The sequence below is a fragment of the Phyllostomus discolor genome, chromosome 14 (genome assembly GCF_004126475.2).
Source record: "Phyllostomus discolor isolate MPI-MPIP mPhyDis1 chromosome 14, mPhyDis1.pri.v3, whole genome shotgun sequence".
NCBI lineage: Eukaryota > Metazoa > Chordata > Mammalia > Chiroptera > Phyllostomidae > Phyllostomus > Phyllostomus discolor.
In genome coordinates this window covers 50,344,837-50,368,291 of record NC_040916.2, presented here as the reverse complement: position 1 = coordinate 50,368,291, position 23,455 = coordinate 50,344,837, and the positions used below count along the sequence as shown (strand labels likewise).

The following is a 23,455-nucleotide window of genomic DNA, read 5'->3' as shown; positions in this document are numbered from 1 at the left end:
GAAATTCCCATTGCATCTCTCTCTACTCTCTACTGTGCAGTGGTTGAGATGGGGTTTGGGTGAGGGGGGTGGGAGAGGTAGAGAGATGGAGTCAGCCCTGGAGGGAAAGACCGAGAGACTGCTGAGCCAATGGTATGGGCCTAATTACTCTTCTGCCTTCAGCTTGCCTGTAATTGTGGTTTCTGGGAGCCAGCATGTCCTGGAAATCTGCTGGGACAGCGGAGATTTAGGATGGAGTTGAATTTTCCACTTGAAACAATTTGCCCAGCACCCATTTTTGGTTGGAGGATTTTGTGAATCCCTAAGGCTCAAAAGGGGCAATTAGAATGGTCAGGACTACTAAGCCTTTTGGGGGCGGGGGGGAACGGGACTGGGTGAGAGGTCATATACTTTCAAAATCTGTACACTTTTGAAAAGTTCAGAGACAACAGTTACCAGGATCTGGTGAAGAGTCGTGTGCTAGAAGTTAGGAGACCAGTTCTGACCTTGAGCACAAGGGCCTTAATATTCCTGCACCCTAGTTTCTGTGTCCTGTTGTTTGATTTGAACATCTGGGTTTGTTTGTTTGTTTGTTTGTTTGTTTACAGGGATATTCCTAAGTAATAGGTGGGGAAATGCCAGACCCTTTTTTCCCATGGTGGTGGTAATAAAATAGCTAATATACATTGTATTTATTGTATACCCTGTGATAAATGCTTTAAAGAATGGCACCATTTAATTTCGTAACAACTTAGTGAAGTAGTCACCCGCCTCTGCTACAAACAAGAAAACCTGAGATGGAGAGATTACAAATCTTTCCTAAGGTCACAGAGTCAGAATCATGACCACCAACCCAGTGGTTTGATTCTAAAACCTATGCTTTTGACCAGCAGACATAAGTGGTAACCTGCATTGTGTTTTTACACTTACACCAGGAAACACGCAGAGCCAGACTGGCTTAGCGAGGTGTGGCTGTTGGACTTGGAGCCAGGGAATCTGAGTTTCAGTCCTGGCACATGGCCCTCACTAACCCTGGGACCTCCAGCAAGTGCTTTATGTTCTCTGAACTGGAGCTTCCTCATGAGGTACTTACTGCCCAACACAATGCCTGCCACCTAGCAGATGCTTAATAAATGTTAGCAGAATCTGAACTTATTTAAGGAGGAATAAGCAGCCAATCCCTGCCACTTTGAATTAGGATCTGAAACTTCAGAACACTGACATATGGTAAGAGCAGATCTATGGCAAAGTAAAACGAATGGTGGGTAGTCTGTAAATGGGGGGTACAGTATTAGCAGAGAAAGGGCTCTGAGGTTAAACTGCTTGGGTTCAAATTCCAGCATCATCTCACTCACTGGATGCATGAAATAAGCCAGTTACTCCTTTCTATAGCCCAGTTTCTTCATCTGTAAAATTACAGTAATAGTGTCAAGCCATGGGGCTGTTGTAAGGATTAAATAAAATAAATAAGAATGGCTAAGAATACCGAGTTCTTACTGGGGAGGTGGCCCAGGCCTAAGCATTTTATTTTTATGTTTTCAATAATTCAGTTTTAATAATCCCATGAAATGGATACTGTTATTCCTATTTTAAGGGTGAGGCACGGAAGTTTAGTAACTTGTGTAAGATCACAAAGCTGTCAGGTGGCAGGGCCAGCATTTATAGCTGGGCACGAGGCTCAAGAGCCCACACTCCCAACTGTGCTTGCTATCTTATCTCAGTAAGTGCTCAGAAGCGAGCTCTTATCCTCACCATTGGGATCCATCTCTGTCAGTCACAGTGTTCACTAAGGGTGTGTGCTTAGACCTTGCTAGTCATTGTGGTCTCTGCCAACGAAGCACGTGACCTTTCTGCTCTTAAGTTCATTATTTAGAGGGAGGCATGATCACTGTGGATGAAATAACATGGAAACAAGTGCTAAGAGATACAACATGGATTCGATATGCAGCAGAAATTAATTTAGTTGCTAAAAATGTCATTGGAAAAGTTGCGCTAGTTTAGAAAACTGCCTAGAGAAGATAGTGTATACTTGAGTTCAGCCCTACAAACTGGGCCTAAGGGCAAGGGTGAGCTGTTTGGAGTGCTGGAGTTTGGGAGGAGTTAGAATTTCAAAGTTGTCATTTATCAGCCAACAAATTTTCAACGAGTATGTACTGTGTGCCAGGCCCAGTGGAGAAGATCAATATTGATTGCCCAGTTGCCATTGTTTCTCGCCTGGTCAGTCCAGGTATGTTTCCTAAAGATTGTGTCTTGCAGACTGGTGATACCAAACTGAAATACTTTTACTGCTCTGCTCAAGGTGGCCCCTTGTTGATAGAATAAAACCTCATATAATGTCATTTGTGCCTGGATATAATCAGAGTACATTTTTCAGGTCCCTAGAAAGGAACTGCAGGGACCATCTTGTTATCTATTCCTGTCCCCATCATACTCTTTATCTATGAGAAACCTAAGGCCTTGAACTGAGTTTATAATCCAGAGCTTCAGACCCCAGGAGACTTTATGTAAACTACTTTATGCTGCCTAACAACAAACTGAGCAGTGTAAAGTGTAAGGGCTCTAAATGTAACTGCCTAGAACAGATACTTACCATTTCTCTTCACCTACAAGGGGGTTGTAAGTCTGTCTCCCAGTGCTGACCATTTTTGTCTTAACATTGCTTTCACTGTTGTGCAGCCCTGTCAATATGAAGGACTTAATTTACTAGGAAGAAGTCTGAGAACAGCAGCACTTGCTAGAAGTAGCCAGGACCACTGCTCCAAACTGTTGTCTTCCACAGAATGTCCTGACACCTCCTCCATTGGAGAAGCCTGCAGCTGGTTTACTTTCTTTATGTGTGTAAGCTAGATTGGCAAGCTCCAGAAGTGCCTGGATAGGTGAGGCCACTTTGAGTTTGTGGCCACTCTACCTCCTCTCACGGGGAAATGTGTCTTGAGTTTTTTGCTTGGAGTTGTCTTAGGTGGGTTTATGTTTTGACAGCTTTGGCTTGTCCAGCAGTCTCAGTGCCATCAGTCAACATGAAGGATGGAGGAAGGGCTGTGTGGTGATGAAACTGCAGTGACAGCTACAGGAGTCTCCGGTTACTAGGGAAGTTGACTCATATTTTCTCTGGCAGGCCTTCTCTTAGCTTCCTAACTGACTGTGTCTGTAAAGTATCTTTTGTAGAGCTCAGGTTATTGGTGGGCCTAAGCCAGTTGGCTAGGGATATGGGTGCTGAAGAAACACAAATTAGAAGACATAAGTCCCTCCTTCAGAACACATATTTTATTAGAGAGACAGAACACAGATAGAATACTTGGTGTGCTTATAGCTTAAGTCAAATGCTTCAAGACTAGAAGGATGCAAAGAATATGTTGACCACTCCTAAGTCATCATTAGAGAATAAATTGAGGAAAGCTTCCTGAAGGAGGAGAGTTTCCAGGCAATTTTTACAAGGGTGGAACAAGGAATTTGTAGAAAATCTCTTGTGAGCTTCTCCCACCCCGATCCTACCGTCTTTCCTTTCTCTGCTTCTGGCAGGGCTTCCTGAAGTCACTGGCTAGGAATGTAGAGGGTAGGGACACTCACCCTGTGACATTCTGGTGTGCCTGCCTCCCGATTACAGTTGGTAGCTTAGATGTTGTAAGTGGGTTTGCATCTCTGGAGTTACCTCAGCTGCAGAAAGGGTGCAGCCTTCCTGGGGTAGGAGAGTGATTGCAAAGAACAGCCGTCCCACCGTCTGCTCAGGTTACTGCCACAAGGCATGCGCTGCTTCCTGATTTAACCTCAGCAGCTTTAAAACCAACAGGCTTTCCTCTGCCTCCAAGTACTTTCCTATCCGTTTCGGTATGAAGTCGAGGAAGGCGACTAATCTTAAATCTACCTTAAATTAGAAAGGTGATTCTTCTGAACCAAATGACAAAATTTTTAAAAGCAAAATGAAGACTTCTTAGATTAGCCATTATCCTGGGTTAAATGTCTAATCTTTGTTCTTTATTTGTGCTGGTAATCAAAAACTGACTCAAATAACAATTGTATTTTTAGGAAGTATAAAGCAAGGTGTATCTTTAAGAAACCCAGTCCTTTGAAAGTTTTTACCTGTGTGTAAAGTATTATCATCTTCCAGGAAAATTTATTCAATACTTCAGAACACATTTACTTATCTTTTCAGGAAAACATTAGGTAAAACAAGATATGCCTCTCCAGTGATTTTTGGTTTACAAATAATGCAGTTCTCACAGCATCCTGTAAGAAGTATAAGGTTTGGTGTTCCCATTTATCAGCCTGAAAGCTGAGACCTAAAGGTGTTATATGGCTAATCCACAGACACACAGTGGTCATGTAGGCAAGGAAGAAACTTCATTCCACACACTGATGCCCTTTCCATCCCATCCTCCTCAGCCTCAGGTCCTGTTGACAGGTGATCATTCTTTATCTTGAGAGCTGTAGGCTTTGCTCTTCCTTGTTCCTTTGCTTTTGTTAAAACCAGGAAACTAGAATAAAACTATTCTTAGCCATCTTGTAGACATCACCAGTACAGACTCTCAAGTGCTTCTGGATTATTGTTGGGGAGAGTGTCTGCTGTTTTTTCTCCCACTTGGATGAATTTTGTTCTCCTGAGTGCTCTGGGTACAGAGACCTAGTAATATGCCAAAGAAAAATTGTGAGAGACAGAGAGTCATGCAATGTTAGAACAAGAAAGGACATTGAGATAATCTGGTCCATCCGGTTCCTTGTAGGGGGATGAAGCCTGGGTGCTGAGAGGGGAGGATTGGACTTCGATGTCAGGCTGACTTGAGTTCGTGTCCTGACTCTACACTTAATAGTTGTGTGTCCTTGGGCAACTTATATAACTTCTGAATCTCCTTTTCCTCTTCTGTTAAGGAAGATAACTGTTTACCTCACCAGGTTGCTGTGAGAATTAAATGAATGCCTGTAGCATATTAGATGCTTATTCTATTCTATATAACTTTCTTCTCCTTTTCCAAAGGTCTACAGAAAGATAAGGGTAGACTTGGTCTAGAATCCAGATGTCTAAACTGTCAGTTCTGCCCTCTTGCCACCTTAGCCTGCTCCTTGCTGTTCGGTGGTTTCCCTTCTTTGTCACACAACACACACACGCACACACACACACACACACACACACACACACGCACACATGCCCCCCCCACCCCCGGCAAGCTGGGTCTTCCTGAAACTAGTCTGGATGATGTTGTCTGGAGTTACATAGCTACTGAATGGCGGCGTTAGCACCAATACCCAGCTCTCCTGGCCTCCTGCTGTCCTGAGACACTGTTTTCATCAAATAACAGGTTGATGGAGGATACATAGATAAAGGCAAATGAATGTTGGCTAAACATAATAGTCAACAGTAGGTCATCTGCTTCAGAGGAGATCCATAAGGTGGTTGCCATCTACATTACCTAACTCAAAATTTGTTTATTTTGTGTTACAAAGTCAGGATTGCTTTGGGAGTAACTTACTAAGTATGTGTGACTTAGGGTCTTATAACAAGCACAGCAACCATTTTTCGAGCATTGCTGTGTTCCAGGCGTTGTGGTAGATACTTTACTTACATTACACTGGTTCTTACAATGGCCCTGCCAGATGGGTGGCTAGTAGTCCAGTTTTGTAGATGAGAAAACTGAGGTTCACAGAAAGTAAATAATTTTCCGAGTCACACAAATGGTCAGAGCAGAGTCAGGATGTAAACCCACTCCTTCTGCCTCACACTCCACCATACCATTGCTCAGTATCACTTTGAATTTGGGATCCTAGCCCAGGCCTTGAGTTTTTTCTGCGGCAGACATGACAAATCAGGTAAATCAGATGTGAGTCTGCACCTGTGATAATAGAGCCCGGAAGGCTGGGGTGGGGGGGTGTTGGGTTCTGAGTGAAGAGAAGGGTGCACAGCCCTGGTTGTGTGGAATTGTTCTCTCTGCTAAGTGCTGAAGATGGCTGCACCTCAGCAGGGCTTACTTCTTCCTTGCTGGGGATACAGCGATGAATTGGGCATGCACTGGCTCCTCAGGAGCTCACTAGTCCAGCAAACAAGGAGGAAAGGTCAGCAGCACCCATATGGGAAGTGCTTTGGCAGAAATATGTACCAGGTGCTGTGGGAAACAGAGAGGTTACTGGAGGGGTGACTTTGGGCAGGCTTCTAGTTTCCTCAAGAGGGCCAGAGGCCTTGCCATGGGAGAGAAGGCAGAGCATGGCACAGCTGTGACCAAAGGAGGACAGACCAGCGCTGTCCAGTAGAAACACAATGCAAGCCATATGTGTAATTAAAACTTTTCTAATAGCCACACTAAAAATTAAGAGAAACAGGTGAAATTAATTTTAATGTATATTTCCTTTAACTCAGTATCTTCAAAATACTGTTATTTCAACATGCAGTCAACATAAAACACTTGGTATTTTACATTCATTCTTTTTGTTCTAAGCCTTTGAAATCTTGTATTTTATACAGACGGTATCTCAATTCACCCAAATTCAATTGAATCTCAATTCAAAGTAGCCACGTTTCAGGTGCTCTGTAGCTCTACAGGCCTCTCAGCTCCATAAGACTGTGTAGGGCTGGGGAGATCACCCTCTCGCAACCCACTCCTGGCAATCTCTCTCTCTCTCTCCTTTCCTTTCCTTTCCTTTCCTTTCCTTTCTCTTCTATTCCAGTGGCAGTGCTCTCATAGAGATACACATCATTATTTCCGCCCCACCTGGTCTCTGGGCCTTTTCTTTTCCAGCCCGCTGTAGCCACACCTGTCTTTTTAGAGGCAGCTAATCTGATCCTATTACTTTTCCTAGAAAGCCTTTCTGTAAAGCAGGGGTGTCCAACCTTTTGGCATTTCTAGGCCACACTGGAAGAAGAAGAGTTGTCTTGGGCCACACATTACACACATTACAACATGTAATCACAAAAAAATCTCATAATGTTTTAAGTAAATTTACAATTTTGTGTTGGGCCCCATTCATAGCGATCCTGGGCCACAGGTTGGACACCCCTGCAGAATAAAATCCTGCCCCAGCCTTTTCCTTTTAGCATACCCTATGTAATCGAATTCTTGCAGCAGCTCTGTGAGATAGGTAGAGCAGGGTAGATGAATTATCCACATTTTTTAAATCCTTACCTGGGGATGTATATTAATTACTTTTAGAGAGAAAGGAAGGGATAAAGAAATATCGATGTGAGAAAGAAACATCAAGGGTTGCCTCCCTTGTGCTCCCCTACCAGGGATTGAACCCGCAACCTTTTGGGGAACAGGGCAACTCTCCATCCAACTGAGCCACCTGGCCAGGGCTATCCTCCACATTTTAGGTGGAGAAACAAACTCAGAGTTTCCTAAGATGGTTCAGCTAGTACAGTAAGTGATAGAACCAGCTTGGGAACCCACATCTTTTCAGTTTTATCTCTTGTTTGTTCCTCTAGTCCTACCCTTCCCTCTCCTCCCCTGTGCTGCACTGACAGCCTCATTGGAGTTCCTGTGTCCGCTTCCTCCTGTGCCTTTGCTTATACTGTTTCCTCCCCCTACAACATCCTCCCACAGCAGAGCTGCCCATGGGTCCTGCCCTTGATCCCAGGCTCTGGACAAGGTCAGCCTCCTCTCTCATCCTTTTGTGGCCATCCCCTGCCCCAGTCCACTGTGTAGTTACCAACTTTTTTTGTTTTAAGATTTTATTTATTTATTTTTAGAGAGAGGGGAAGGGAAAGAGAAAGAGAGGGACAGAAACATCAATGTGTGGTTGCCTCATGTGCACCCCCCAATGGGGACCTAGCCCACAACCCAGGCATGTGCCCTGACTGGGGATCAAACTAGCAACCCTTTTGCTTTGCAGGCCCATGCTCAGTCCACTGAGCTACACCAGCCAGGACAGTTACCAACACACTTTAACATACATTTTCCTATTTAGTGGAAGTTTCAGTGCTTTGTGTACAGAGCTGAATTCTAGAAATCTGGGAGATTGAAGTCTTTAGGAGCTTATTAACCTGTTCTTACAGGCAGGTTAAGATGTCACTCCCTGTTGAAGGTCCACAGAGATGCTTAATACCTTCTTTATTCTGGTCAGGCTTTGTTAAAACTATGAAATTGTGAATTAAGTCATAATTTATATGCATTATGGAGATCATTCAGAACTTTCTGTTGATAAGTGTATGTTTATGATATTTTGATGTCTACAAAGCTTATTTGCATGTTATCTGATACCATATTTCAATATGTGTATTGAATATCTACTGTGTACTAGGTTCTAGAGCTATTGCAGGATCTAGAGAACAAGAGACAATGAAGCTTATTAAACAGGGAAAGAAAACATTAAACAATTTTTAAAAAGCACCCAAATAACTAGTTGCTATCTAGTTAGCATGCAAAGGGAAATTTCAGGCAATCCAGCCTAGTGGGAGTCAGAGAAGGCTTCACTGAAGAAGAGGTGGTTACACTGTACAGTGAAGAATGAATATGAGTCCTCTTGGCCAAGGCAGGAGAGAAGGCCCCTTAGGGTTGACATATAGTGAGCAAGGAGGACAGTGATGAGAGATGATGGGGCTTGAGAGTAAGCGTGAGGACGTTACAGAGGACTGTTAGGCCGTGTTAAGGACTTGCAACTTTATACAAGGGCAGTGGAAAACCACTGTAGGGTGACACATGTTCTAGGCTGGGCTTTTTAAGATCACTCGGACTGCGTGTAGAGAATGAATGATTTCTAGAGGAGTGGAAGCTGGAGTAGATGTGAGGATACTGGTGGTTGTAGGTGAGAGATGATGGTGTCTTATACCAGCCTGGGATGGGGAGGCGCAGAAGTAGGTGGGTTCCAGAAATATTAATAGGTATTATCAGTAGGACTTGGCAGTTGACTAGAGGGGGGATATCAGAGGTAACTCAGATTTCTGGCACAACACTTATTTTCCTGAGAAGGAAATGTTTGCTCAGGGGCAGAGCTAGGCTTTGGTTTAGGACACTGGTTTCAGTTTGAACGTTCTCACTTTGAGGTGTTGGTGAAGGTGATTTGTTCCTCCCAATCCCCCTTTGAGGGAAGTGGGGTTACCCACATTTGTCATTGAGAAACGGGCGTCAAGAAGTTGGGCAACTTGCCAGAGGGGACATATCCAAGAGAAGACTGGGTCTGAGCTTGGGCCTGTACAGCAGGTCCTTAAGTAAAGTTGTTTCTCTCGTTTGGTGATAGTGTTGATAAGATGCTATAGGATTTTAGCTCGTAATTTAGATCAGTCTGTAGTAAAATTGTTCTCATTATACATTATTTCACTGTAGTTCCAAGAGCCTATCAACAACTTTAAGTGAGCACTTACTGTACTTTATTCTTAAAGCCATGCTTTCCAAACCATACCACATGGGCTATATGCTAAGTATTAAATGTTGAATCAAGCTAACCAGCCCTCTCGACATACCAGTTCTCTGCTCCCTCCACACACTCACTTGTCTGCCAGGTTGTCTGCTCTGACAGTCAAACAGTCCTCAAATCTCTTGTTCTTGAAGAGACCTTTATGGAAGTAGGAAGGAGAGCTTTCCTGGCTCTGCCATCCCTAGGTTTAGAATACACCAGGAGTTGTCCCCTTTTTCTGTTTATTGTTCACTCACTCATTCTTGTCCTGCTCACCTCACTTCTGAAATGTTGAGCATAGGTCACCCCTTGGGGTGAACATCTGCATGGGACTTAGTCAACCCCTGGTCAGTGGTTGTTGGTGCCAATTCAATGCCAACATGAATTCCCAATTTGGGGTATGGTGAAGAAGGAAATTTTATTCAGTGCAGACAGCTCAGTTGTGATACAGCGCAGCTGTAGAACAGCTCAGTAGCATTACAGATCAATTATGAAGCAGAGGGCAACAGCACAGCTGTGAAATGGCTTGGGGGCTAAGCAGCCCTGCTCTGCTCCAGTCTGCCCCACCCCCTCCCAGACTTCTGCTCTGCTCTGGAAACACAGTCTTTGATGAAAAGAGAAAGTGAGGTCACCTAGCCAGAGGTGTCACCTAGCCAGAGGGGAGCTGACTTATAGAGAGAAGTTCCTGCCCCCGTCCCTGATTGGTCAGTGAAAACTCTGATGGGGATATAGCTACACAGCTACTATTAAACAGGGAGGGTCTCAGTCTTATTGGTTGAAATACAATTCCAGGAACTCCTTTATAAGGGTTGACTCAGACAGCAGAAACGCAGTACGGGCAGACAGGCAGGCAGTTTAATGCAGGCTACTCCCTGAATTGCCGCATGGGTGAGAGGCCCTTGTTTAGAAATGGCTGCTAGTTTTAGAATGGATGCGGGTTTGTTTGTTTGTTTGTTTGTTTGTTTAAGCCCAGTTAGCCACCAGGAGTCCTTCTTGGTATTTATCTTCTTTTTCAATGTCCACAGTACTTTCAAAGAACAAACATTTGCCTCTGATCCTCACATCAGCTCTGAAAGAAAGGACGTGTATTTTCCTTCAGCAAACATTTTTGGAGCAGGCACCCACCATGCACCAGGCACTGTGCTGGAACTTGGCTGGTAATACAAGGATGAATAAGACTTTGTCCTTGTTCTAAAGGGTTTTAGGTCTCTGGAAAAACTGAGAAGGCTCAGAAGTTAAAGGACTTGTTCTGAGAGTTCCTTAAAGTTATGGCCCTCTGAATAAGTAATAATCTGGGGTGCTTGTTAAAATAAAAATAGATTCTATACCACAAACCTGCTGAATTGAGTCCCTGGGATTGGAGCCAGTGATTCATACGCTGCCCTACAGCTACTAAATGATCCAGTTGAAATGTGAGCCTTTTCTGGCCACATTGCCAGAGACTTTTTTCCCCATTTGTCTTCCTTCTGGTTTTACAGATGAGAGGTGACACGAGTAGGAGTCAAGAGCCCTCAGTGACTTAGAGCCAGGACTGGGGTTAGCACCCAGATTTTCCTGATTCCCAAATCTAACCTTCTTCTGCAACACAGTGTTAACTTTGCACTCTGGGTCTGAATGAAAGTATTTTCTGTGTCCTTTTATTTCTAAACATATTCAATTTTATAAGCTCTCAGGGAACATTTGTGTCATATTCTCTCAGCAGAGATTGTCTGCAAACAGGCCTCTTCCCTTTATTGTGAGGATATACAGGCCCAGGAGGCTGTGATTGCCAGCCTCGGACCACAGGGAAAATTCTACCCAAAGTCAGAATCCTTGGAGAGTTAGGGTGCCAGGAGGCTGCTTAAAGCTCCACCCTGGCAGATAAGAGAAACCAGCCCAGGTCAGGGTTCAGTGAGTGTAGACTTTATCTAGAGCTAAGGTTCTGGCAGGGTTGCTCCTTCCTTGGTTGACTGCTACTCCTGGCCTTGGGAAGGGACTCAGGAAGATTTTTTTACTCCAGATACAAGAGATGTAGGTCAGCCTATATAGTGTGTGCTTTTTATCTCTATCTCTCTCTGTTTATCATATGTATTATATATCTTTATATACACATATACCATATGTGTTCTGTATATCATGTGTATGTCACATCTTGTGTGTGTGCACATGTGAGGTATGCCTAGTACATGTGTTTGTATGTGGGTGCATGTGTGTGTGTGTGTGTGTAAATAATAGGAGAGAAGGTCTAATGAAAATCAGTTAAATATGCATATTGCCACAGGTCATAGAACTTCTTGTTTAGGATTACAGACTTTGAAGCCATACCAACTTTATGCACATCTTAACTCTACTTATTTAACCTCTCTATTCACTTGTCTGAAAATGGATGTACTACCTATCTCAGGAGGATTTTATGATGATTAAATGAGGTAACATATGTTGAATGTTTAGCACAGGGCCTGGTAGGTAGTAAGAACTTAATCATTATCACAGAACAGGGATATTCCAGGCCTTTTCCCCATTTACATTTTTGTGGGGGGATGGGGGTAAGGACAAAGAGGCCAGGAACCTCCCACTGAGGGGGATTGATAACACCTATAGCTTCAGCCAAATGTCATCATGTGAAACTGTAAACCCAGTGGTGCCAGAGCTTATGCCTTTTCAAGAGAAACCAGAAACCTGTATTTTTTTAATGTGAAATTGCCTGCTTTTCACAATTTAACAACTAATTATTTTTAAATACACACACAATACACAACACACATACATGACAGACCAATAGAAGGGCTATAAGGCTGGTTCCCAGTTTTCAGCTTAGAAGGCTGGAAGGTCACCACATATTTCCTTGCTGGATCACACACCATCTAGGCTAGGATGAGGAGGGTGTTTGCAACATGTATTTACAGAGTGCTTGTTCTGTGCCTGGCACTGCTCCAGAGCATGTGGGAAGTACACATTATAACCTTCGCCCTCTAGCAGAGAGGCGGGACTAACACACCAGATAACAGGGAGCAGTGTCTGAGGTAGGAACACTGGAATGTGGGCTTATCATAAAGAAAAGGTTGAGGAAATGGAAGATTTCCATGAACTAATATGGAGTTACTGTGAGGATATATTAAATGAAAAAAGCAAAGTGTAAAGGGTGTAGGATACTACCTGTTGTATTAGAAAGAAAGAAAATAAGAATATATGTAGTTGCTTAGTTTTACAGAAACAAACATAGAAAGGAAAGGAAACCAAAAACAAGTGAAAATGGTTACTTGGGGAGGAGTGGGACTCATTATATTCTTAATATTTCACTTTGAGTTTTCAACTATGTAAATGTTTAACAAATTCAAGAAAATGAAAAAAAAAACTGAAAAAACAGACCCTAAAATTAAAGTGCAAATAAACCTAGCCCTAGCAGGGTGGCTAAGTTGGTTGGAGCATCATCCCATACACTAAAAGGTTGCAAGTCTGACGCCCAGGTGGGGCACATGCCTGGGTTGTGGGGTTAGGGTGGGTACAAGGGACAACCCATCAATGTTTCTCTCTCATGTTGATGTTTCTTTTACCTCCTCCCTCTCTAAAAATCAATAAAAATGTACTTTGGGATAGGGACTTTTTTTTTTAGGTTTTTTTATTTTTTTAAAGATTTTATTTTTATTCATTTTTAGAGAGAGAGGGGAGGGAGAGGGAGAGAGAGATCAATGTGCGGTTGCTGGGGGTCGTGGTCTGCAACCCAGGCATGTACCCTGACTGGGAATCGAACCTGGGACACTTTGGTTCACAGCCCACGCTCAATCCACTGAGCTACGCCATCCAGGGCTAGATGCAGACTTTTTTTAAAAAAAGGAACTTAAATACATTTCAAATTGATAATATAAGAAACAACTAATTCAAAGTAACTTTCACACAGTACTGCTTTTAGCAGGATAGGGTCCAAGGACAAAAAGAAGCATAAGGAATTCTTGAATTTTGCTTAATAAGTTTGTGGTTGCCAGTGTTACTAATGTAGCAACTCCAGAAACTATCTTGTATTAAAGAGTAGAGCAAATAAGTAAATATATTGCTGTTGTTTGGACACAGGTTTCTTGCTATGGGAAAAGGAAGAAAATATAAAACTGAGCAAGATGAGGAAGAACCCTGTAGTGTTGGACTTAAACTGGAGATTTCAATGTGAACTCACAGTTTTGTTTCATTTTGTTTCATATTTTATTTATTTATCATAGAGAGGAGAAGGGAAGCAGAAAGAGAGGGAGAGAAACATCAGTCATTGCCTCTCATACACACCCCGACTAGGGACCAAACCTGCAACCTGGGCATGTATCCTGACCGGGAATTGGACCAGGGATCTTTCATTTTGCAGGACAACACCCAACCAACTGAGCCATGTCAGTCAGGGCAGAACTCACAGTTTCTTAAGAAATATTTCCTACTATGTCCATTGAAAGGGCTAGAAGCAATGACAGCTCAATAGCAATGAGCACCTAGCACCCATATCTTGTTTCTACATACATTTCCTACTAAAAGGAACCAGGGCTCCTTAGAGAACTGTTTGATTGCAGATTTGGCATAGGGAAAGTACAAGGCAAGTCTGTACTATCTTTTTATGCCAGAAGGCAAGGATGCACACACTCAGAGAAAGAGAGAGATGGAGGCCGTCATAAAAGGCACAGCATATTTTAGGATCCTGTAGAGGTAGGAAAAAAGCAAACAAACGATAAAGAGTGAATTTGTAAAGGTATTTGGATCCACTAGATGAAAGGCCTTTTATATCAGGCGATTGCTGGGCACATCTGAGAGTATAGATAATAAGGGAAATTGCCGGTTCTTGATGAAGGGTACACAAGGAAAAGAGTATTTGGGGAAAGTTAGTCTGTTGTGGTAGAGTGCTGGTAGAGACTGGAGAGTGGAAACGAGGTTATATGTAGTCATCCAGACTTGAGGCAGTGCACATAGGGTTAAAATGATGGACATCAATGATACAAGGAAGAAACAATTCTGGGAAACATAAAGGTACTTACCAGTCTCCATAACTGACTGGTTACAGGCTGGGAGGGGGAGGCTTACTGAGAAGTTGGACCAGAAAAGTTTGTCTCATTGGTACCATTTAGAGTCACACATTTTGGGGGGTAGGGGGTGGGTTATTCACTCTCCTGGACCTTCTTCCTCTCCATCAGATTTAGGTTGATTAGAATCTGATCTCTGTTGCCAAGTTAGTTTTCTTCGTTGTTAAAGATTTTCTTTATTTTTAGAAAAAGGGGAAGGGAAAGAGAAAGAGAGGAAGAGAAACATCAATGTGTGGTTGCCTCTCACACACCCCCTACTGGGGACCTGGCCCACAACCCAGGCATGTGCCCTGACTAGGAATCAAACCAGCAACCCTTTGGTTCGAAGGCCCACGCTCAATCCACTGAGCTACACCATCCAGGGCTCAAATTTTGATGGGAATGTCGTCAGGAAGAGGGAGAGCCCACCATTAAAGTCTATTTCATGCCAAATTACCTTCTTTCCCTCCTCACTTGTGCTTCGAGTTTAACCTTGGTCTTCCAAGTCTCTGTTCAGACTTAACACCTGCTGACCCAGTAGCCACTATATCTGCTGCTATCAGTATTTCTTCATCCCCCAAGTCAATGGTAGTTTTTCCTCCTATAAGCTCTCAAAGAGAAAAAGTATTTTTTTATCTGTTGTGATTATACTTAATGTGATTATACTTAATCTCCTTGTCTGCCCCCTCCCCCACCACCCTGTATCTGTCCTAGCCTGTGGGGGTTTTGTGTGTGTGTGTGCATATGTGTTTTTAAGTATAATTTCTATTTTATTTTGTACCAGAGAATTTTCCTTCAGCCCTTAAGGACTTAGCTCCTTACATGGGCTTTGGTGGAGGTCATGGGGCAGCACCGACAGTTCTACAGTGGGGCAGCAGTGTTTGCTCATTCCGGGCTTCACAAGAATGATTCCTGACTACCTTGCTGTGAATGGCACAGCTCACACAGTAATGTAGTTTCACATACAGCTCGGGAAGCACGTTGGTGTTGAAGACCCTCACTTGGAAACATCCCTAATTGCTGCGTCCTCTGCTGTGTTTCAGATGATGAACTTCTTGATGGTCTTGTCCTTGGGTACAAAGAGTAGGCTACTCTTGGCCACGGGCCTTTTGGGCATGACCATTGTTGCTTTTCTTGGTCATCTTGGAAACAAGGAATCAAGAGCCCCTATAGGGTTTTTTTTTTTAGAGGAACTTTTTTGAAGTGTTTATTTATTTATTTTTAGAGAGGGGGGAAGGGAGAGAGAAAGAGGGAGAGAAATATTGACCAGTTGCCTCTCTTGTATGCCCCCAGACCAAGGACTGAATACGCAGCCCAGGCATGTGCTCCAACCAACTGAGCTACACTGGTCAGGGCTTTTTATTTTATTTTATTTTATTTTATTTTATTTTATTTTTGTTTTACTAATTATTTTATTTATTTACTTTTTATCTTTTTTTTTACATTACCTTTAAACCCCTCCCCGCCTCCCCCCAGCAGTCATCATACTGTTGCCCATGTCCATGAGTGGTCAGGGCTTTTTAGAGGAACTTTTGATGGCAGCTAAAATTATCTTTGTCCATGCCCCTAACAGTCATCCACAGCCAGGCATATGGACCTTGAGTTATGTGGAACAGCTTACAGCCCAGCTCAAGAGCAAACTAAACCAGGAGAAGAGTTACCAGACTACTTTTTCTAGGCTTTAATTTGGGCATAGGAAGCCATTTTCCTGCAGGGTCAAGAAGGAGACCTGAGCTGTCCCAAGATAAAACAGGCTTTCTTCTCGGGTAGTGAGGAGGAGGAGGAGGAGTTCAAACCCATCTCAGTAACCCAGTGGTGGGATGCTGTGGATCTGCACAAAGACAGAAGATGAGCGGCTGGAGTAAAAGACCTTTAAAGGTCTTTTCTGAGAAGCCCTCTCTGATGGAGGTGGAGGGGCAAAGTGGAGCTGGCATCACTCAGTCTTTGTACCAAAGTTCTATGTGTTTACCTCATCCATTACCTGCAAGTGATGGTGTCTCATTCATTCCTGTATCCCCTAGTACCTGGCATAGTGTCTAGAGTGGCACTGTCTAGTAGAACTTTCTGCAGTGATGGAAGTATTTTATTCTGCATTGTCCAGTATAGTAGTCACTAACCATATGTAGCTATTAAGCACTTGATTTTAAAGAGAGAGGAAGGCAGAGAGAGAAAAGGAAACATCGATGTGAAAGAGAAATATCAATTGGTGCCTCCCATACGTGCCCCAATCAGGGATTGAACCCACAGCCTAGATATGTGCCCTGACCAGGAATCAAATGCCCATTCTTTTGGTATACATGACACTGCTTCAACCAGCTGAGGCACACCAGCAAGGGTCCTGGGTTGAGTGCTGGCCTGCAAACCAAAAGGTCAGTTCGATTCCCAGTCAGGGCTCAGGCCTGGGTTGCAGGTTCTGTCCCTGATGGGGGTATGCAAGAAGCAGCCAATTGATGTATCTCTCGCACATCAATGTTTCTCTCCCTCTCTTTTTCCCTTTCCCTCTCTCTAAAAATAAGTAAGTAAATTTTGTTTTAAAATTTGAATTTTAATAGCTACATGCAGCTAGTGACTATGTATTAGATAATACAAGTCTAGATTCAAGAACTTTTTTTTTCATTTTATTGAGATTATAATTGACATACAGCACTACATAGTTTTGAGGTACATCATGACTTAATGTATATTATAAAATGACTACCACATTAAGTTTATTTGTCATAGGTTCAAAACATTATTAAGTGATGATCTAAGTGGAATCTTTACATTAGGTGAAAAGGTGGGGGTAGTTAGGGCATGATGGGAAGGGTAATCTGAAGGAACCCAAGAGTTGTAGCTTTTGGAAGTTGACTTTCTTGTCTGGCTTATAGACACACGTAATGAGAAGCAGAGTAGGAAGAACATCTAGGAGAAGGAACAGTATGGGCAAAAGCAGGAATCAAGAATACGACGGAAGCCCTCACTAATCAAAACCAGCCCGCCTTCCTGGACACTACAATCTCATCTGTACAATCTCATCCGACAAGTGAACAGGCAGTTGCACTGGATGTTCATGCTGCAGGAAGACAGGTCCTGGAGCTGTGCAGACATCAGAAGCTGACCAGCATCAGGCAGCCTGTTAGATGTCATGGCTTAATGGCTTAGCTTGAAGACAGGACAGCTTTTCTCTGAAGTATAATAGGGAAGCTCTGAAAGGTTTTAAGCAGCAGAATGACAGGATAAACTTGCATTTTAGTAAGCTCACTCTATTCCACTTTGGCCAGTTTCCATACCCGAGTCTATTATAGCTCAGTGTGGTTTTGTTTTGAACCAACCATTTCCAGTGACTTATCTAGTTTATGTCTTGTTTTGTATTTTTATTTCTCTTCCTCCTTTCCTGCATTGCTCTCTTCTTCCTTGATGTCCTCTCTCTGATCCAAAGATCAGCTAGTAAAAAGCAGTCTCACCTGTCCAGGTAAGAGCAGTGCCAGGTGAGGGGAGGTAGCTCCCCTCTTTTAAATTTAAAAATTATTTATTTGTATTGTACTATATTTATTATTTGGATAGCTAGCACCTTCACATGATTCAGAATTTAAAGTTATAAATAAGAATATATGAAAAGTTTCTGGCTTCATCCTCATGCCCCAGGCACTTGGTTTTTTCTTCCTCAGAGGCAACCAATGTTATGTTTCTTTTGTATCATTTCAGAGATATTTTAGATTTTTTCATGCATGCATAAACAAATATTTGAACATGTATAAACAAGTAATTTCCGCCCTGGTGGATGTGGCTCAGTGGACTCAGTGCCGGCCTGCAAAGTGAAGGGTCGCTGGTTTAATTCCCGGTCAGGGCTCATGCCTGGGTGTGGGCCAGGTCCCCAGTTGTGGGTTGCGCCAGAGGCAACAGATTGATGTGTGTCTCACACATCAATGTTTCTCTCCCTTCCTTTCTCCCTCCCTTACCCTCTCTCTAAAAATAAATAAATAAAAACTTTTTTTTTAAGTAATTTCCTTTTCTTCTCTTTTGGTCACTTTTTCCTTTCCACATAATTCTGCATTTTGCTTTTTTCACTCAGCAACATGCCTTAGAGACCATTCCCTATGGCATATAAAGAGCCCCTCATTCTTTTGTAGGCTGAATTACTGTGTCATTACATTGATATCCTGCAATTTATTTAAACCAGTCAGCCATTGTGAACAGTTACTGCTTTCATGAATAATCTTCTACATAGTCATTTGCTATAGCTGGTGAATGGGAGACCCCCTTCGGAGGGCAGCAAACTATTGATTAGACCTAGCAATTTGGATACTTCTCTGACAAGGAAAGGCATAGCAATGATTTGAGCTTCTACTGTTCTGCAGGGGTCCTATTAATAAGAGGATATCAAGCAACAAATTTTCTGGTTTGGTGATCTGATTGGTACCTTGAGGTTTTAGGATCTTAATTTCTAAGCAAAGGTGCCTCGGAATGGCAGGAGGAGTGGGGCTGAATGTGGAGTTGGGAATACTACCACCAAACAGACCAGATCCTGTTCTCCTGTGGTGTCCACAAGATAATTTGAATTTCAAAGGTTTGAGTCATTGTTGTACCCTTCTTTCTAGAAAAGTATACACGTTGCCATTACCTAGCAGGCTGGTACCAAATGCCCAGTTTACCCCCGCCCTAGAGACGCTGTTTGGGAGTGGGACGAAGAGAGACAAAGCCAAAGTGGGGCAGGTTATCTCCGTTACTGCCACCGCAGCCCCTCTGCTGTGTTCATGCAGGCTTCTGTATATTTTTGACTCACCATATCCTTGCCCTCCAGTCTCCCCTTCCTTTACCTAAAACTAACTAGCTGTTTGTTTGTTCCTGTCTTTTTTTTTTTTTTTTTTGGCATTCATTTTCTCTGCTGCTCTGTTCTGTTCCATCAACCCCATTGCAGCCTGGTAAGACCCAACAAGTGTGTGTATGTGTGCACATCCCATTCTTGCTATTATCTCTTTGTCTCCTGACTCCAGGAAGAGCTGTTTCCCTTCCCATCTTGCTGAGTATTAAAGAGATCGTGTTTGCCATGCCAGCCTAGGATTCCAGATGGGTGGTATTGCTAGTGGTATAGACATGGCTGATCTTCCACCAGGCTGAGTGGGTTTCAGGGTGAGAGGTCTGGTCTCTCAGTGCCCAAAACATGGGGCCACTTTTGATAGGGTTTTTTTTCCACTAGAAAATCAGTCCCTCCCTGCCCACTTCATTGTTGTGCTTTTATTATTCCTCCTCCAGGTTAAGTAGCCTGTCTTTGGGAGACTCAGCACCTGAACGCAAGTCCCCTTCCCACCACCGCCAACCCTCTGACGCCTCTGAGACAACAGGTAACCTCTTTCTTGGGGCATTACCACATTTTAATGCAGAGATATACACTCATACACACAAATCCATTTACCTCAGATGCAAAACAACTTAGCTTTTATATGAGCTTATAATGTGTACTAGGTGTTGTTACATGTATATAAATTTTCTCATTTAGTCCTTATATCAACTGTAGAAAGTAGGTTTTATTATCCCTGTTTTATAGATGAGGAAGCTGAGGCTCAAAGGGATTAAGAAACTGCTCAAGTACAAAAGCTTGTAGGGGACAGAATTAGGACCTGAGCAGTGGGTTTTAACTCCAGAACTCATGCTTTATCATTACAGGAAGCTGTCACACATACCTGCACACATGATGATGCCCAATACACACCCAAGAGGATGGCGACAGTGGAGAGTTATAGCCTTTCTTATTTCCTATGTTTATATATGGATGTACTTGTGAAAAAATGGATTTTCTCTTGTCATTTATCCTTCCCTGGATTTGGCAAGGAGTCAGCCCTGAGTCACCACCCTGCATAAGTTTTCCAGCTTTACGAAGAGTCATCAAGCTCTGGTGTCCCACTGCTGCAGTCATTGGATGTAATTTGGCAGAAAACTTGCAGTCTCACTGGGCTTCAGTCCCAGGACGGCTTCTCTGTAATGTTAGTCTTTATCCTGGAGTCAGCCCTGCCCCTCCTTCAGCCAGTCTCACCCGGACAAACACAGAGAGACTGACATGTACAAGAGAGACAAGCACCTCAGAGAGGGTGATTTCTTGTGTGGAATACAGAATTGATCACTACGAGGGGCATGTTGTTGCCATAGCATCTGGGCAGGATAAGCCTAGGGAATCTGGTTAGTCTGGAAAGGCCTTCGTGAGGAGTCATCATAGGACTTTTTTGGGATGGACTTGGCTTTATGCACTAACCTTGCAGTGACAGTGCCTACCTAACCCTCTTCTTTTTTACCACTCACCAGGTCTTGTCCAACGCTGTGTCATCATCCAGAAAGACCAGCATGGCTTTGGCTTCACTGTCAGTGGGGATCGCATCGTTCTGGTGCAGTCTGTGCGGCCCGGTGAGTATTGCATTGCTCCTACAGTGGACAGTTCTCACAAAGCCATTTGTATGTGACACAGTGCTCCCTAACCTGAAGAACTTATGTGACATTTCTCTGAGGGCCTGGGAATTTGTGGGGGATACAATTGAATTACTGTAGAATTAGTTCCCCAGGGGTATCTGGGGAAGTCTCCACACTGCTAAGCCACTAGGCAGAATTTCTAGGGAATGACACTTTATGCTCGCTTCCCCTGCTGGGAAGTGTGTGTGAAAACAGCAGAATTCCCTTCAGGTCCCCAGGCAGATGCTTGGTTGCCCTCCAGAGAAGCTCACACTGGGTCAGAGGATGCCACAGAGGGACCGAAGACCTGCTTTCTCCCTACCTGCCTTCATATCACCTCACTCAGTGCACAGGCCACCACTAGTCTGCAACTGTTTAAAATGAGACAGCCACACTGGTCTAAATGTTTGTGCAAGTACAATTAACAGTAAATTACCAAAAGATAAATGATGTGTGTTGGACAGTATGGGAGGTGAAGGTGTTTGGAAATTTGTGTTTGGGTAGTTTGTGGTTCAAGACATAGTCATTTTTCTTCTGATCAGTTTGAGAAGGCTTCTTAGAAGAAATAGGATTTCAGGAGTAGTTTGAAAGATGGAAGTGAAAAACACATTGGCAGGATAGCAATGTGATGGGAAGGGAATAAATATTGGGAGGACACAGTAAGCAAGTCAATCAACTAACTAATTAGGTGTGAAAAAAACTTCAAATATTTCAAAGCATGGTTATATGTCAGGTGAGAGAATTGTTGTTAACCCAGGCTGAAGAAGACAGGAAATGAGAGTGGGGGAGAGTCTAGAGCAAGTGTCCCAAAGAGCAGCGGACAGCAGAGTAGCAAATTAGGTCTGGTGACATGGAGCATCATGGGCTTAGCTTCAGGAAGATACAAGGAAAGGGGTAGGGAGCAGGCTAACATTTCACACTAAGTACAGTGCAAAATGGGAAAGAAAATATGCTTTAAGTAATTTTGGAAAGATCTGAGGTTTGTTTATGGGAAAGACAAAAAGAAAATGTCAAATGTATGACCAAAATGAGATAAATGGATCATGCAAGAACATAAACCGTTACAGCCACTTAACTTTTATCAGTGGGAAGTATTTTTGTTGGTTTTTTGTTTTTATTTTTGTTTTCATATCCTAGAGAAAGGTCTGAAAAGATACATTTATTGCCTTATTCTCCCAAGGTTCCTGGACTTGGTGAGACAGCTGGTGGGAGTGCCAGTCACTTGTGCTTTGCCTCTCTGGTGTCTGATACAGGAAGCTCAGGGATGCGAGTTTAGCACTTCTTCAGTTTTTCCTTCTCTCAGACCTGAGTAGAGTCAGACCCCAGAGAGGAAAGAACAAAAGGATGGGTTACAGCAAAATAGGAGTTTTGGGAAATATGTGCATGTATGTGTATTTTGGGGATCAGGGAAGAAGGGACCTCATTTGGATTGGCATTGAAATCACAAGATTAGGTTTCTCTGGTTCACTCTCTCTCAAAGTATAGGTTTTGTTCTGCCTATATCAGAATCACCTAGGTACCAGAATAATTGAGATCGGTAGTACTGGGCCCAACCTCAGAAGTACTCCGTCACTCTCTGGCAAGGGGCCCAGGGAATATGCTTTATAATAAATTCCCGAGTCTGAGGACTGAAGGACTGATTACTGAAGTCTGAGAACTTCTGTTCTGATTCCTTAATTCTAAAGAGTTCAATTTTTTTTAAATCGCTAAGTTATTAGAAGTCACATATGTTTCATACATTCAGGCAAAATGGCTCCTTTCTCTTCACCTTTAGTTTTTAGATGACAGTGTAAGAGTTTCCATCTGTTCACAAGTAATCTTACATAAATAGCATACTTTACATGAGGGTAGTTTCAATTCCTAATATTGAAAAGCCAAGTTGGAATGTAGTCGTCACTATAATTTCTCTCAAGACTAAAAACGTCTACATGTGTTTCATGGGAGTTTTATTTTGATCAAATGAATGAACTTACAGATTTAATGATTACCTTGGGGGCTGATTTACCAAAAAAACTTAATTTTTATGCTTCTCATTAACTTGCCTCAGTGTTAGTGTTTCTTATGTGTCATGGACATAAGTTAAGCCCGGGCTCTAAGTCATCTGAAACAGCAAAGTGGTCAAAACACTGCCACCTCAGCTGGGTGATAACCCGAGACAGTTGAGAACACCCTCTGAGTTCTACTCTTTCAGTCACAATCAGAAGCTCTTTTTTTTTTTTTTTTAGAAGCTCTTAATCTAGTCCATTAGAAAGGGAAAGCTGTAAAGGGTTTAAAGCAGTTTTTTAACAGAAAATAAAATGTTATCATTATCATCTTTAATGAACTCTCAGAGTATTTTTATGAACCTCTCAGGGCTTATGAGCCACTGTTCAAAAACTCTTGTTTTAATCCTTTTCTCCATATTTCTCTTGGTAATTATTATTATATGAAGAATTATATTTAAGGTAGTAAACTCGTCCTTCTCACTAGAAAATAAGGAATAACTCTTTACCTTGGAGCGCATCTAGATACATTCAAATGAAGCACACGTACACATCCCAGAGCTTGGCCCTCCCTCTCTCCTGCCGTGGCCTGGCCCTTAGAAGTCTGGCACCTGAGCTAGGTGGCGGGAAGAGCAAGAGCTGTGAGCTGATATTGTCCACTCTAGTTTAAAAGTAATCTTGTCACTGGAGCAGAGGTAGATGTACACATTTGAGGTACTTAACACAGAAAGGTGAGAAGAAATTTTAGAAGGAAGT

At 42.9% G+C, this 23,455-nt stretch overlaps 1 protein-coding gene across 17 annotated transcripts in view; it reads left to right on the top strand.

Annotated features, from left to right (window-relative positions):
* Positions 1-23,455, top strand: part of ARHGEF11 (Rho guanine nucleotide exchange factor 11) — a 115,323-nt gene that overhangs the window by 43,744 nt on the left and 48,124 nt on the right. For 14 of the 17 annotated variants that reach the window (XM_036015634.1, XM_036015636.1, XM_036015629.1 and 11 more), the window contains exons 2-4: positions 17,719-17,751; positions 19,533-19,621; positions 20,577-20,675. In XM_036015634.1, coding sequence (XP_035871527.1) covers positions 17,719-17,751; positions 19,533-19,621; positions 20,577-20,675 — 221 coding nt within the window. The remainder of the gene's footprint in view (positions 1-17,718; positions 17,752-19,532; positions 19,622-20,576; positions 20,676-23,455) is intronic. The other 3 variants (XM_036015630.1, XM_028503276.2, XM_028503275.2) reach the window with 1 other exon arrangement.